The 16043-nt window shown below is 40.1% G+C and overlaps 1 protein-coding gene across 2 annotated transcripts in view; it reads left to right on the top strand.

Moving 5' to 3' along the window:
* Positions 1-15309, top strand: part of sntg1 (syntrophin, gamma 1) — a 56780-nt gene extending 41471 nt beyond the window's left edge. The window contains exons 14-19 of one of the 2 annotated variants that reach the window (XM_050033729.1): positions 2207-2323; positions 6764-6835; positions 7405-7557; positions 7743-7835; positions 11093-11203; positions 11339-15309. In XM_050033729.1, coding sequence (XP_049889686.1) covers positions 2207-2323; positions 6764-6835; positions 7405-7557; positions 7743-7835; positions 11093-11203; positions 11339-11521 — 729 coding nt within the window. In that variant the 3' untranslated portion in view covers positions 11522-15309. Of the gene's footprint in view, positions 1-2206; positions 2324-6763; positions 6836-7404; positions 7573-7742; positions 7836-11092; positions 11204-11338 lie in introns of both variants that reach the window. The other variant, XM_050033728.1, reaches the window with a different exon arrangement.
* The last annotated feature ends 734 nt before the right edge of the window (positions 15310-16043 follow it).

Here is a 16043-nt window from a genome sequence, read left to right as displayed (position 1 = left end):
CTTTAGCCGGGTTTTGGTTGATTCAAAAAAATGTTGATTCGCAAAACGGGGGATGGAAACAGTTATGTTCCAATTAAGTCTGACGTAGTGCACCTCTCTCCATGGTGATATCCACACTCCTGGTCAGGAAGGCGGTGATGCATTTACAAGCTGGTTGCCAACCGTAGAAGAAGAAGAATGCGGACTTGTTTTGTTTCTGGTTCTGCGGAAAACTTGCGCAAGTTCGTAGTTTTCACCGAAGTCCGTACATTTAATGGAAACACACAGGATTTGTATTTCTTTTAATGCGCATCTTCCCAATGATTCAAATCACTTTTGGATTGAAACATAGCTACTGTAAAGATGAGCAACTGGGGAGACAAGGCATTGCGCGCCCTTCTTGTCCTCGCAAACAAAGAGGCCATTAACCGTCAGATGACGGGAACGGTGAAGAACGGGCCGACTTACGAGAGAATTGCCGAAGGACTGACCAGCCGCGGCTTCCCTCCCACGTCACTGTTTACGTTACATGCTGAGCTACATGTTTTGTTACTTGCTCACGCCCCCCATTGCCCCGAAAAAGGCACATCCGTATAAACAATGTAGGTAGGTGGCATTTTGCTGCACTCCCTGAATTTTGCTTTTATACTGCCAATGCTGAAAAAAGACTGATTGGGCTTTCCTGCAAATTTGCACAATTCCTGTTTAAAAGGGGCTTTTGAATCAATGGTGAGGAGAGGAGTCGAGCTGCTATAGGAGCAGAGACAAAGAGCTGCTATGGATGATTGTATATACAAGCAGACAGCGGTTGAGGGGAAAAAATGCATTCAATGCCGGGGGCGACGAGGCTGGAAATGGGAGAGTGGAGTGCCACAGGGCGGCGCATCCAGAAGCGCCAACTCACGTCTAGCCACTAGCAGTGTGGGGTTGTACATTTAAAGAGCGTGTTTTTTTTTTTACACAAAGCGTTGCCGCCGGTGTGTTTTGGTCTTTATTTCTGAGGAGCAGATCAATGCTATAAATTACAGACCATTGCTCACTTCTGAAAGATGCTTAGCACAAGCAATAAAAACATTTTTAAATTAATATTTTGTGTCAAAAAATTAATTTATTCAATATATCTTTAGTATAACTTGGTATAATAAGCAGGATAAGGTACAGTGAGTGTCATTATTACAAAATGATACCTGACTGGATGATGCAGGAGGTCTTGAATCACCCTGATGGAGCCTCATAGATATGGGTTAGAAGGTGCCTGCTACACCTACTAGAAGGTGGAGACCTCTCGTAGTCATAGTAATTATGACAGGAGCAAAGGAGATAGTCATGTAACATAATGTAAGTATAAAGAGCGAGAAAGTTCGCATGTAGAAGAGGTCAGAGTGGTGGATGGTGGGTCAAACAGACACAGGACTTTCACCCAGGAGACCAGGATTTGTGTCCAGTGTGAAATTAAAAGTAAACATTGACTTTTAAGTGATATATGGAAGTACATCACATCATGTAACAAATATACTTATTTTAATCTAAACCGTGATCTTTTTGCTAATACTTACCCTGTAGTATTGGGCCTAATCCTAACGAAACTGAAAGTGAAACTGCTCCCACACCAATGACAACTGATAACTGAAATTAAATGGGCTGATAACAGCCTACCCCAGCTACCTGTAGGTGTAATAGGCCCCTTTTAACCCATATCTATGTGGCTGATAACCGTAGATAATTCAATTTGAAATGTGTGAAATAACCAAAACTATGGGTGGGCGAGATCACTTTTTCCTTAATTATTATTCTCAATTAATTACTTAACTGCATACATGACAAAACAAATCATTTTAATGGTAAATAACAAATGTTTATTGTGTGAATCCTTTCAACTAATGATGCGATCGCTGCACATGTGCACAAAACGGCAGCAGACTCTTCAGCTTCTACAAAGAAGAATTAATCCAACACAAGACCCTGCATTTTATCTAGTATTGATCCTGCTGATGCCAGTATTGACATTTAACACAAAGCTCAGTGTCAGTAGTATTGATACTTTAGGTAAAGATCAATTCAGTCCTTACCAAAACTGTGTTTAATGTATGTAGGACTCCGTTGCTCATGCAAAGAAAGCAGCATGATATAAAAATGTATTTTGTTTTTTTCCCATATCACAGATCTTTTTTTGCGTCTGTACATTTCACATCCCTCATTACCACGTCTCTTTATCACTGTTTGATAGATTATCTACATGGGCTGGGTCGACGAGAAGGAGCAGGACTCCGTTCAGGACCGAATGTATTCACCAAAGTTCCTCGCTTTGAGAGGTTCCTCCCTCTTCAAGTTTTCAGCACCTCCTGTAAGTTTCCACTCAGTCCTTATTTGTTTCCAACTCCCTCTTTAAACCATCAGACGTCTGTGTTTGAATTGAACGTCATTCAACTCCGCGGGAGATTTTTCATTTCATGTTAATGTATTGTTGAAGGAGAAAACGCTTTCCTGTTAGAAGAAAGAAGGAAGCAACTCACTCATAATCCCTTTGTGCTACATTGATCTTCCTCTTGATTGATGACGATCATTAAATCTGTTTACATTCTGCCAGCCACTTAAGTGATTATGACAAGAGGGATAAGCTGTCGATGGTACTGGAGATGCGAAGAGATTGATAGGAAACTGGAATTGCCTGCTCAACTTGAATGTACTGATATAAATGGAATATGCTAATGTGAGTGGATGGCGGAATATAGGAGCCTGCTTATTCAGACGATGTGACAAGCTTCCCCATTACTTAAGACTAGTCACCTACAGTTTGAGGAATATTTCCCTTTAAATGGCAAGATGTCAGTTTTGAATATAAGAACCATTTATCAATAATTGACCCTCTGCTAAACCCCGCCCTAAAATAGTGATTTTCCAATCACAACTTGGCAACCGTAACTAGGTACGGCAGGCTGGTCAGGCTTTGGATTTCCATATGTCGAAGCACTGTGCATAAGGCTGCAGTGAAGAGTATGTAGGTGGTGTCTTTTATCACTGTCTCTCCAAAACCAACAACACAAGTGCCAGTGTGTAATGAATGCATCAAACAGTGTGTTTGTCTGCTCTTACATAAGGTGGAAACGTTAGCCTGGCTAACTAGCTTACTGCCTACAGTAGCATAACGTTAGCTTTTCTTCCAAAGGAAAGGGGCGTGTTATCAAAGCCACAGCAGCTAACTTAGCCTGACAGTAGTACATAAGAAAGATAGTCAGTTAATAAGTATGTTCCTCCTCCTCCTCCTCCTAGTGCTTCTTATGGCATTTGCAAACATCCACCGCACCTGAACGACAACAACCAATCAGACAAGAGGAGTCTTTAGCACAGTGTAGATCACTGCTCGTGCAATGGTTGATTTTTTATTTTACAGCTAATGTACTGGAACATTTAACATTTTGAGTTTCACAATAAGCCTGTTTTAATGTGATGTGTCTGTATATACATGTTTAGGTGATTCATTTTTCTTCAAACAAGCTATAATTGTCCTTTTCCTTAAAAGGACAAATATTCAGCTTTAATCTAAAGGAGTACATTGATTGTAAGTGACAAAACATTTACGGGGAACAGGCCTACTCAAGCTTAAAAACACGACACAGAGGCCTGTAATTGTTATTGATTATTTTTGTGAGGGGTCCAGCAATTGTATCTGTGACACTGTGGTGACAGTCTACCCGCTACAATAAACAAGACTACACCACTGTGTGCAGGCAACATGCTAGAAGTTAGATCATAGTTTAGAGCAGGGGTCGTCAGTGTTTTTAAGGCCAAAGACCAAACCAAAAACCAAAGATACCTTAGCTGAAAGAAAGACGGAACATATATTGTATAAAACTGAGTTGCACTTAAATAAATCTCTGAATATTTTTGGGCCTTCTCTTTTTTGCACTTGCTTGTAGCTGCTAAACACTTTCAGTATGATACCTTAGGAACCAAGAGTAACCTTTTAGACATGGTACCTAGACCCTAGCGTTTCCATCTGCAACAGTCCTCTTAAATGTGGGCGGGGTAGCTGTCACTCACTGCTCTGTCCAGTACTCACTGTATTCCATTATTACCAGTGACAAGATGGAAGCGTGCACCTCGTTTATTGTCCACAGATATTTAAAATTAGTGGGTTTGTGCATTTAGTCCTTCTCAGGCAAGCTCAGGGGTTTAGTGTTGCCGGACCCATGGGAACGACACTTTTTTTTTCTCCCAGTGAGGATTAGAATATATGCAGTTCACATAACCCAGTCAAAATTAATATACATAAACACTTGAAGATCCACTCCATTACTAAAAGTGTCTGTCACTTAAAAACCAAAGAAATGGTTACAGTTTTTAAAGTGAAATTTAAGGTGTGCTGATGGATTCATGTTGTCACCTCATGCATTGAGTAACATTACAAGTTGAGGTTCCACCTTAAAAGTTGCTGGCAGTCAGCCCACTGAATGAAGTTATATTTTCTCTGACTCCAGCTGCTGTGTGAGGCAGCAAAACATCCTTTCATTTTATACCCAGCAAGCATTTTTTGGTTTAAAAAACTTCTAATAGCTGTCTACATGAAGACCTGACGTCTAGGCTAAATCATGGCTGAATTTGGGCTGTCAGTGAAAATTTGGTAGACGTCTAACCATAGCCAAAGTGTAGACGTCATCAATTATACGGCTATGTAGAGACCATGTCCAAAAAATGGAGATAAACATATTTTAATTACTGTTGACTCTCCATACGTGATTGAATATCATACCGCACGCCATCTGCAATGGTGAAAAATTACATTTAATCAATTTAAAAATTAAATTGGCTAGATTTGGGTTACATGTAGCTAGACTAAATCGGAGCTAAATATAGCCAATACGTTTAAATCACAACTGTCGCTTGCTGGGTAGTTACGGTTTACTAATAAAACTCTCAACAGTATAAACAGTGGTTACATGAGCCTCAAAACCAGACACAAGTCGGCAGCAGTTGTAGCATGGCTAGATGCGTTAGCCTCAACCTCTACACAAGGATTCATGGGTAACAGTCGGCCTATCATTAATGTTGTCGTCTGTAAATCAAATGTTTTTTTTATGATTATACCCATTTATATTTGTTAATATTCTTGTTAATGTGTATTTTCAGACATTATAATTTTGAAAAAACAAACTAGGGATGTCCCGATCCGATATCCGGATACCCATCCGATATTCGGATCGGTATCGGCCGCCGATATTAGCAAAAAACGTGCATCGGCATCGGATCGGACTGCATGGAAAAATGCCGATCCAAGAACTCCAATCCAGTTTTTCATGGAATCCGATCCAGCCCAGTGCTCCGCAATTCAAGCAGTCCATGCCAGTGATCCGTTCCAGCACTTACTATCAATCCACCAGGCCAGCATGCAGACACACAGGAAACAGCAGCACCAGGCTGGCACTGACACTACTAAAATAACTGAAAAGGAAAGGCTGCATTGTTTGTTAAATGTCAACAATGTTTTGTGGCGTTAATCTATTTTTATTTATTAGGGGGCCAAAGCACAAGTGTGTGGAGTCTTGCTGCTATTTTAATTTCAGTGTTAGACATTTTAAAGATTTCTTATGTTGATTTATTTTCTATTTATTAAGGGGCCAAAGCAGCCAAAGCAAACCAGCTATATTTTTTATTTAATGTTAATGTTCAAGTTTAAAGTTTGTTTATTTAACCCTGTTAACAATAAACAGGTCAAGTTCTCATACCAACTGTTGTGGATCATTCTAACTAACCCGATTAAGTAGTTGTTCTTGTTAGAGTAATATTGCTTGATCAAACCTTTTCTAACATGACTGACAACAAAATAAGTGAATATGTATAATACGCGCTTGGATCGGATCGGTATCGGCCAAAACTCAAGGCTGTGATATCGGTATCGGAAGTGAAAAAGCTGGATCGGGACATCCAGAAACAAACCCAACTTATATTAAAACTTAAGTTAAATTATTAGACAATAGTGCCCCCTCTGAAGTGACCCTGAGGACCCAGGCTTTAGAGCAACAATAGCAGCTTAGTCCTCTTCATTTGGTGCAGGAAAGTTTTCCCCTCAGCAACTCAAGCCAAACAAAAAATAATTTTGTTTGCCAGCAAATGATTATTGTCATCCTCAAATCCTTTTCTCTTGTAAAAGATAAGACATAGCTACTGTTTGTAACAAAGCATCAAATCTAGCTATCATGCTGCTTTCGTTTTAGTGTAAGCATTAGCTTATGATAGCTGGTAAAAGCTTCTGGGCCGAGCAAGCTGCTTTTAATTACTTCAGTGTGAAATTAAATTAAGAAGAAGAAGAAGAAGATATACTTTATTAATCCCTGAGGGGGAATTCAATGTTTTCACTCTGTTGTCATGAACACACAGGCCTGAAACACACACATGCACAAACAAGGCCTAAATGGAGAGATATCAGAGGGAGGGGGCACCCTGAACGTCAGCGAGCCCAGGAGACGAACTGGCACCTCTCAAGCTACCAGTCCACAGTCTGTATTTGATCCGGATGGGGACTTGAACTGGCGACCCTCTGGTTCCCAACCCAAGTCCCTATGAGCTAATTTCAATTACTAGATCTTATACATCAGATTGGTTATCACTGTTAAGTGAGGCGTAGCAAGCAACAGTAATCAGTGGGCTGTGGGATTTAGCAAACAGACTTTTTCCAAATGGCTTATCTGCACAAAAACATACACCAGTGTTACTCTTATGGACCATTCCTCTGCTTTCTTCTCCCTTAAATCGAGCCATTCTTCTAATCAAACGTGAAATCTTTCAGGTGACGACCTGGGACTGGACCAGAGCGGAGAAAAGCTTTACTGTGTACGAGATAATGTGCAAGATTCTAAAGGTAAGTCAGCCCCTGCTGTTTCATTTCTCAAACGTTTAGAGAAGCAACCCTTCTCACACTGGATACATTGAGAGAATTTAAAGTAGAAAACTGCACTTATATAACTCACTGATTTATTTGCATGTGTTCTACTTCAATCCCTCAGAGACACTCAGGGTTCAGCTCGCATTCTTTCTCTGCAAGTTCGAAGTCACTTTGAATTTAATCGTGAGAATTTGACTGCAATTCATTATCTGGAAACTCATTAAGGCAAATTGGATTCATATAGATTCACATATTAAATCAGATTTAAGTTGACCTCCTCTGCAGCACCGAGTATACTGGGTTACATAAAGCTATAAAAAGATGCATTAGGGTAAACCATCTCGTGGTTCAGCTTACACATTTATGCATTAGCTTCATGTGAGTGTTAAGTAGTGCACTTTAAGCTGCAGCCTTTACTCTGTCGTCAGGGTAAAGAAACTGCCCTTTAGTGTCAAGAAGCTGCATTGCTGCTGCTTTGTCTTCTCTCCGCGTCACTCTTCCCATCTGTACCTGATCAGCATGGCAGCTGTACTGTCTTATTTTAGGACAATGACCTTATGGACAAGAGGAAGCACTGCTTCAGCGTCCAGACGGAGAGCGGAGAGGACATGTTCTTCAGCGTGGAACTGGAGTGCGAGCTGCTGATCTGGGAAAAGGCTTTTCAGATGGCCACTTTCCTGGAGGTGGAGAGGATACAGGTCCGCACCCAAACAGTAGGCAACGTGCGGGGCATTGTGATGATTTTAATCCAGCGCACGGTTCCAGCTCAGTCGTTTTAGTACAGAGATTGATAACGCTCATATGACATTTTCAGCAGAGCAAAAGAGGCTTTTGTGTCCTTGTGTAGCACTTGTGGGTAACATCTTGTTCTCTCATTCTGCAGTGTAAAACATATGCCTGTATCATGGAGAGCCACCTTATGGGACTCACAGTTGACTTCAGCATGGGCTTTGTGTGCTTTGATGCAGCTTCAAAGGTGAGCGTTTGAGAGTACTTCATCATCAATAAAAATATGGAAGTGAGATGCTTTCAGTGGGAGATTTCAGACAACTGGATTGCACACAGTGTGATGAAACTAATCACGATGCCTCAGCCTCATTTTTTTCTTTTTTTGGTGCTGCTAACTTATTCTGCACTGTGTGCATTTTGGGAGTATGAGCACATTTGTTTTGACGGCTATTCCCCCCCAGCTCAAACCTCTCACTCCTTCCTGCAGTTCATTTTGGCCTTTCCCCAAATCTGAGAGCCATGCAGACTACTCCGCTGGTGCACATTATGTGGATGAGCAGGACACAAGCACTGCCATATTGTTCTCTAAGATTTTGGCCCTAATTCCTACAATGTGTAGCAACAATGTCCCCCAAGGATGATAAAAATGTTGCCAGCGTATTGTTTATAGAGAGAAATGCACAAAACACAATCCATATGTAAACTGCAGTTGCACACAATACACTGGGCGGGATTACTTTGTAATTAAAAGCTGCTATTGGCAAAATTCAGAAAGCATGTTTGAATTAGTTTCAATCAGAACAAATATAACTCTGTTCAACAAGTTGAGCTGTAATCTGCAGGCTCGGGATGTGATGTTCAGTCGTGGCTCTACATTTTATCTCTACCGTATTAAGCAAAACAAATTAACTGAAACATATAGAGCAAGGATGACGGTGCCAAGACATATATTTTGTATGATTATTTATGATATTTAAAAGCACAACAGCAAGACAGCTCTGAGTTTGAACCTGCCAGCTGGCTGTAACCTCTCTGTGTGGAGTTTGCACATACTTCTCATGCCTATGGTTTCCTCTGATAGTATAAGTTGGTGTAGATGATGGATAAAGCACTTAATAGCGTGAGCTGAATACTCAGATGAAATGAGCATCCGGTGCGGATAATATACTTCTTTACAAGGACAAGTATTGTCTGAGGAAAATGTGTCAATATCCGTACTCGTGATGAAGGAAAATTCTCATTTGCGTAGCTGCTCTTGTGATCAAAAATTATCTGAAGCTCAATTCTGAGGCTGTTCTGTGAATATTATTCCAATAAATAATAAACATAGCAATTTCTGATCAATCCATATCAATTTCAGGCTTAACATATCTCCAGACGATGTAAACTCCTAAATTGGTTGAACGGATACAAATCAAAGTGTACTCGCTCATGCGTCGCACTTACTGGATATAAATTAAATAATATGTAAAGCAGAACATTTTTATGCATCAAACTGTGGTTTTTACACAGAGCAAACATGCCGCTCAGTAGAGACCCAGAGGTCTGACACCTGAGCTGTTGAATTAACAGGCCAAATCATCAGGTACACATTTGAAAGAGAAAAACAGCAAGCAGAAAACATTAAAGAGTTCATGTGAATTTGCCAATTACCCGCATTAGAGGGAATATGAAAAAAATATGGCCACAACTCAAAGGTAGAAATGTCCTTTTTATGCCTTCGCGCCGAGGATAGCCGAGGCCGGAAGCATTATGTTTTTAGGTTGTCCATCCATCCCATTCTTATGAACACGAAATCTTAAGAACACCTGAAGGGAATTTAATCAAATCTGGCACAAACGTCCACTTTTACTCAAGAATGAACTGATTAGGATTTGGTGGTTGAGGATCAAAGGTCAATGTGACCACACGAAGCAAGTTTTTGGCCATAACTCAAGAATTCATATGCTAATTATGACAGAATTTCACACAGATGTCTTCAGATTTTGCAAAAATATCCACTGAGACTCAACGACGAACATATTTGATTTTGGAGGTCATAGATCAAAGGCCAAGGTCACTGTGACCTCATCCATCTCATTCTCGTGAACATGACATCTCAAGAACACCTTGAGGGAATTTCTTCAAATTTGGCGCAAATGTCCGCAGTTTGAACATTTGTGTCAAGGATCACCTGATTAGATTTTGGAAGTCATAGGTCAAGGTCACTGTGACTTTGTGTCCATCTCATTCTGGTGAACGCAATATCTCAAGAACACCTAAGGGAATTTCATCAAATCTGGCACAAACATCCACTTGGACTCAAGAATGAACTGATTAGGATTTGGTGGTTGAGGGTGAAAGGTCAAGGTCAATGTGACCACACAAAACTTGTTTTTGGCCATAACTCAAGAATTCATACGCTAATTATGACAGAATTTCATACAAATGTCTAACAGGATAAAATGATGAAGTGAAGGTCAAAGGTCAGCTTCACCGTGACATCATAATGTTTTGAAAAAACACTTTTCTGGCTATTACGTCCTAACTCAGGAACAGAAGTGGAGACATTTGGTCAGATACTGAATTGGTGACAGTAGTCTTTGGTGCCGACCTTGAAACTGTGATCGTAAAGATCTCCTGTGCTGCCGGGGGGAGGATGTGTTTGAAGCATCCATATTTCCACAGACATGGATATAAACTGTAAGTGCAACTGAAAAGTACTCCGTGTACCTTAAAAGTCCAGCACTAAACTTTTGCGTGATAGCTACTTGAACTAAAGCAAAATCAAACTTGGATCGAATTTGAAACCAAAAGGCGTCTCATGCACCAAGGTTATGTAGTGAACACAGGCAAACAAATCCATTGTCCTTTCAAATATTTTATTGTTATATCTTGTGGTTTATTTAGCAAACAAAAACAAAGAAATCGTGGCTCCTGCTGCCTCTCTTGCTCTGGTATGAAGTACAAAAGCCCTCCGAGGACAATGCACTCTAAAAATGTTTCACGAATGTCTGCTCTGATTTTAAAACATTTCAGTGAGACTCCCTTTGTATGGAATGTTAAACATTATTTCTTATGCCATAATTAATCAGATTGGCGTCGCAGTAATTATTACAGTGGCAGGAACACTTACAGATACATATTCATGTGAAAGCGGTGCCAGCTGTCTACCTGAGGAGTCAGTCTGGAAACTGTCGTCTGGCTCACTGTGCAGCTTTTGTTTATTCAGTTCAACACTAATTGAATCACTGAAGCTTTGCTATTTCAGGTGAAATAAGCTGTGGCTTGTTACATTTCCCAGTGGCAAAAAATAACACATTTATATCTCACAACAACTTTTATCTGGTTGATCGGCTGACGTGGCCCATTTCTCACTGGATCTACGTGGATTTTTATTGTGAATTATTCATGAAATTGTGACATAAGAAGGAACTCAGTAAATAAAGATTTATGGTTGTGTTTAGGTTGTGTTTTAAAGATTAATGTAAGACTTTTATGACCTTTGTAATTTCTATATTTCAGGCGGTGCTGTGGAGATACAAGTTCTCCCAACTAAAAGGGTCATCTGATGATGGAAAGAGCAAGATCAAGTTTTTATTCCAAAATCAAGACTCCAAATCTATTGAAGCAAAGGTAATTCACCCTGAGAGATGTTTAATGCTGCATGTCAGAGAAAAGGTTATTCAACAAGAATTTCAAAGCAACAAGGTTATAGAAAATAAATTACTTACGTTTGACTTGAGTATTGATTTTCTCTTTCGCCCTCAGGAGCTGGAGTTCTCAAACCTCTTCGCCGTGCTTCATTGTATTCACGCTTTTTTTGCTGCCAAAGTCGCCTGCCTGGACCCGATGTTTGTGGAGAGCCAAGGCACCGCGACCACCACTGGGTTTCCTTCTCTTTCCAGTATCTCATGTAATTCACAGACACCTAAACTCAAATATGCCACCTGACAGGCGCTGCTCTCTCCAGACCCCTTTTGAAAAGGATGCTGAAGTCGTGACTGTGGCCTGAAATGGAGGACAGGAGAACTAAAAAACACTCAAATCATGACATTATTGAGGACAGCTGGGGAATAAAAGACCTCTTTGAGAGTTATATACTTGATATCTATGAAGAAGTTTCAGATTTCTGGGATTTCTGAAATACTTGTGGACCTAAACACGAACCTCTGCTTTGAGAAACTTCACAAAAAGACTCTGTGGACACAAAATGTGTGATTTAAAAAATGTTTTTAAGTGAATTTGTCCTCCTGATCCTCAGACATCCTTATGATCACATCACAAAGAAAAATGCAGTTCTTTTCCCAAGGTAGTCTGCTTTTCTATGTAATTTTATTCAAGGTTTGGAGAGTTAAAATAAATCAGATTTTAGTCTTTTTGTTCCACATCACTTGAAATTCTGCAAGGATTTGTCTGGACACTGGATACGATGACGTAGTATGATAACACTTGCTCTATTTCAATTTCTTTGTGTGATTTTGAGGTGAAAACTTTAACCAACATTCATACTTGAATTAGCAGTAAAATATAATTTCCATTGGAGTGTAATCAGATCAACTAAAAGGTAAACGGTGACACAAAGCTGAATCTGAATTTTGACTAAAATAGAAAAAATACTTCACCTGTAAAATGACTATTCGTATATCAGTTACTCATCGTGTGGTCATTGAATTAATGAACACTGTTTTTGTCTCATGCCTCCATTGTGAACGAAGAATCCAAAAAGGTGAACACTCTTCATGAACTGAAGTCACTGAGGACTGCGTTTAACAACAGCAAAACTATATCAAAACATCCGTTCACAAACTCTCACACAACTCGTGCAGCATAATTCAAGTCTTATTTATCCACACATGCTCAGTACTTCACAAACCAACCAGCCTCAATCCCAACTTGTCAAATACAGATGTTTGGTGAATGGTCCACGGCATCAGACACCAACGCACCGAGGCACCCTTTAGTGGTGGAATGAAACGCACCTGGCAGTGTCATTATTTGATGCTATGGGCAATGACTGTGATACAACAAGTGAGAAAGCACAAGGCAGGCAGGAGGGGAGGTTGATGGGTCAAACAAACTGCGGACTGTCATCTGTGACACTGCTGTTCTTGTCCAGTGGGAAACCTACACTGTCTCAAATCACATACTTCCGTTAGTACACTTCTGTGTAGTATACTATGTGCACTATGTACTCAATGGCGTAGTGCGCGAATTTCGACAGGGTAGTGTTGTCTCAAACCAAACACGGCCGTTGTGCACTTACCAGAAAGGACGACCGCAAATTAGCTAGTTAGCAAACTAGCATTAGCATTTGTGTTATCGTTCGCGGAACCAAATCATTACAGACTGCTAAATTAACCCAATAAACATACTGCTGGCTTATACCCGACAACAGTATACGTGTATTTGTATGATGCAGGGATGTTCATGGTCACACAGTCCTCGGCCGCCATTTCCAGTTTGAAAAGTGGTTCCTCCCCTTCCTCTACATAGCCAAGATGGCGACCATTGAGGGCGAGAAATGTCCGTAGTTCCACACTCAACTTCTTGACCGTTTTGAGTGCACCATCCAGGTACTCATAGTGCACTGCATTTTTCCATACTTCTCAGTGTGAACGCACTTATGCACTCAAAATATTAAGTTCAAGTACAGAAGTATGCGATTTGAGACACAGCACTAAAGTCAATCAAATCATTTTAATAACAACAACAACAATTCAGAGAATGCTTCAGATTACATTAACAAAATGTACAGTGACCGCAATTTAACGTTCATGAAGTAACAACCAAAGCCAGTGGGTTCCCCGGGTCACGGTCACTCACTGGGCCTAGCTTTAGAAACAATATTAAATATCTGGAGAATTATACAAATACACAAGATAGGAAGTGTTTTCAAGGAGCAAAAAGTGAAACCAGTGCCTAACAGAGTAACAATACGAGTAAGATAAGTACACAAGTTACTCAAAGGCGGAGGTAATATATGTAGCCTTCTATGCTGATGATGTATGTCTTGTGACGTCAGTAAGGAAAGGACCTATTTTGAGGCAAACCATGATGGGTTTTTTTCTGAACCCAACCATGTGGTTTTGTTGCCTAAACCCAAGGAAGAAAACCTAAAAACAAAGTCTTTACCTTTGTTCTAAATGTATTTTGAAGAGGGACTGTATGCATTTAACAAGGGGTAATTGTTCCTTTACTGTGAAAACGTACATCTATTTTGAAAACACAGTGTATGTGTTATGAGTGAAAATTGACACACCGTCCCTGAGCGTCCAAAATTGAGGCTGGAAGGCTACTTACTTGGTCATATTTTGACGTGTAGGGCGAGTTGGGAGTGAGAATGTGTTGCCCAATCACATGTATTTGTGCTATGCTACTCGGCCATGCATGAGACTGTTTTTATTCACTTTAAATCATATGTTTTCACAAAAGTGCATGTGTTTGGGAAGTACTGAGCATACGACTGGATAATGAGACTTGGATTATACTGCACAGGCTGTGTGAGAGTTTGTAAATGGATGTTTTGATATAGTTTTGCTGCTGTTGAACATAAGCCATGGTCACTTCAGTTGATAAAGAATGTTTGCCTTTTTTTGGATTCTCCGTTCAGAAGAGAAAAACAAAGTTTTCGTTATGAATTCAGTGTAACACACGGTGAGTAACTGATTCACAAATGGGCATTTTGCAGGTGAAGTATTCCTTTAATTACACAGACGTTTGCTGGCAGCAGTGACTGAAATGAACACTTTAGATGTATTTGTGTATGAATATACTGAGTACCCTCGTTTATTTTTCTCTGTATATGAAGTATACCTGCAGGTTATGGTCAGAATATAACCATTTCCTGGTGTATTGGATAGAAAGGCTGAATGAAGGTGTAGTTTTTACTGTATGGATGAAAGAATGACACTTTGATAATCACCATCCACACTACCATTATCTGACAATACAACTCTAAAGATGATTAGAAAACACCTCCCATAATGTTTATAGCTTTTTATCCCCAAAACTGGATTATGTAAATAAACACTGACATTCAGATGAACTCAAAGAGTTATGAATTATGGCGATTACTTGAGGGATTACTTGTAGGGATTATGGCATTTGTTAATTTGATGTGTACCGGAGACGACCAGGTAGATAGCTCATGACCTGGTGCTCTTGTCATCATTTACTCTATGGACCAATTCAGAAGAATAAAATCAGCTATGGTGTATTTTTGGAATATTTTATCCTTGTTTTTTTCCTTCAGCTTGTAAATATGAAGACTTTTCACTGACAATAACGAAACACACGGCGAGGAAAACAGAAATATGTAGCGTCATGGCCTCCAAAGGTTTGAGATGCCCCTTTAAACCTCACTCTGCATTAAACTGTTTATAAATGCAGCAGAGTGACAACTAAACTATCATATTCAAAAGAGTTCAGGTCAATTAGCGCAATTAGCCATGCTCTTACCTTCCATTTACAGAGTAGACTCCAAACAGAAGAGGCCCGTGGGTAAGTAAACTCTAGAGGATAGTAAATTAAATGGGGTCAGTAAAGTGCTTTGTACTGTGCGGGCCTGTTAAGCTGACATGAGTGTCTGAGGGAGACTAATGGTGGTGCAGTCTATGCAAAGAAAGTCTGAGTGACGCGTTTGTGCTTTAAAATGATCTCGGTTGCATATACCCTTATTACACTGGACCTAGAGAGTGAGGTTTATTTTATTTTTTGCAGATGTTTTATTAACAAATATGCTGTGTAATAAATTAATAAATAAGACCTTTTATAACATGGCTCATGTGTGGTGGCTTTTATTTCTCATGTGTGGGTGTTCCACTAATTTGACGTATGTGTAGTGTGTTATGATTGGACTTTAAAGTGTGCCAGATCCAGTGTGTAAGATTTAAGGGGATTTAGTGCCATCTAGTGGTGAGGATTGAAGATTGCAACCAGCTGAAAATTCTCCTGGTTAAAATTCCCTCAGTGTTCATTGTTCTGGAGGTTTTCAGTGGGAGGTGAATTAACCACTGAGGTCTCTTCCTCTTCTAAACAAACGGAGCAGGTGATTTAAACCTGTAAGAACACTTTATAAAGTAATTTCATGTTACAAATCAGTGTTTCTCCTACGCTGTAATGTCACCAGCCCAGCACCTGCTAATGTGTGCTCACCTACTTTCTCTGATAACTCAAGATCCAGCTGTATTCCGAGAACGCTCTCAGAGAGCTCCTAACTTAGCCTTAAAGCTTTTAAGGAGTCCTAGCGTAGGAGTGATTTCGGAAAGTTCTCAGGGGAACTCTGAGCAAGGAAGGTAAGGGGGTGTGGTTGACCCTGTTGCTAGGTGTGATGCATTCCTTTAACAGATGTGATGGGTTGTCACAGACATGCCCTTTTGTGAGGCTGCAAGGTGTGGACACCTAGTGGAAATGAACTGAACTGCTGACTGTGAAAGTGTCATTGTTAGGGCTCATTTATGCTCCCTTTACGTAC

The sequence above is a fragment of the Epinephelus moara genome, chromosome 21 (genome assembly GCF_006386435.1).
Source record: "Epinephelus moara isolate mb chromosome 21, YSFRI_EMoa_1.0, whole genome shotgun sequence".
Taxonomy (NCBI): Eukaryota; Metazoa; Chordata; class Actinopteri; order Perciformes; family Serranidae; genus Epinephelus; species Epinephelus moara.
The sequence above is the reverse complement of the archived record's forward strand: the minus strand, read 5'-3'. Positions and strand labels throughout refer to the sequence as shown.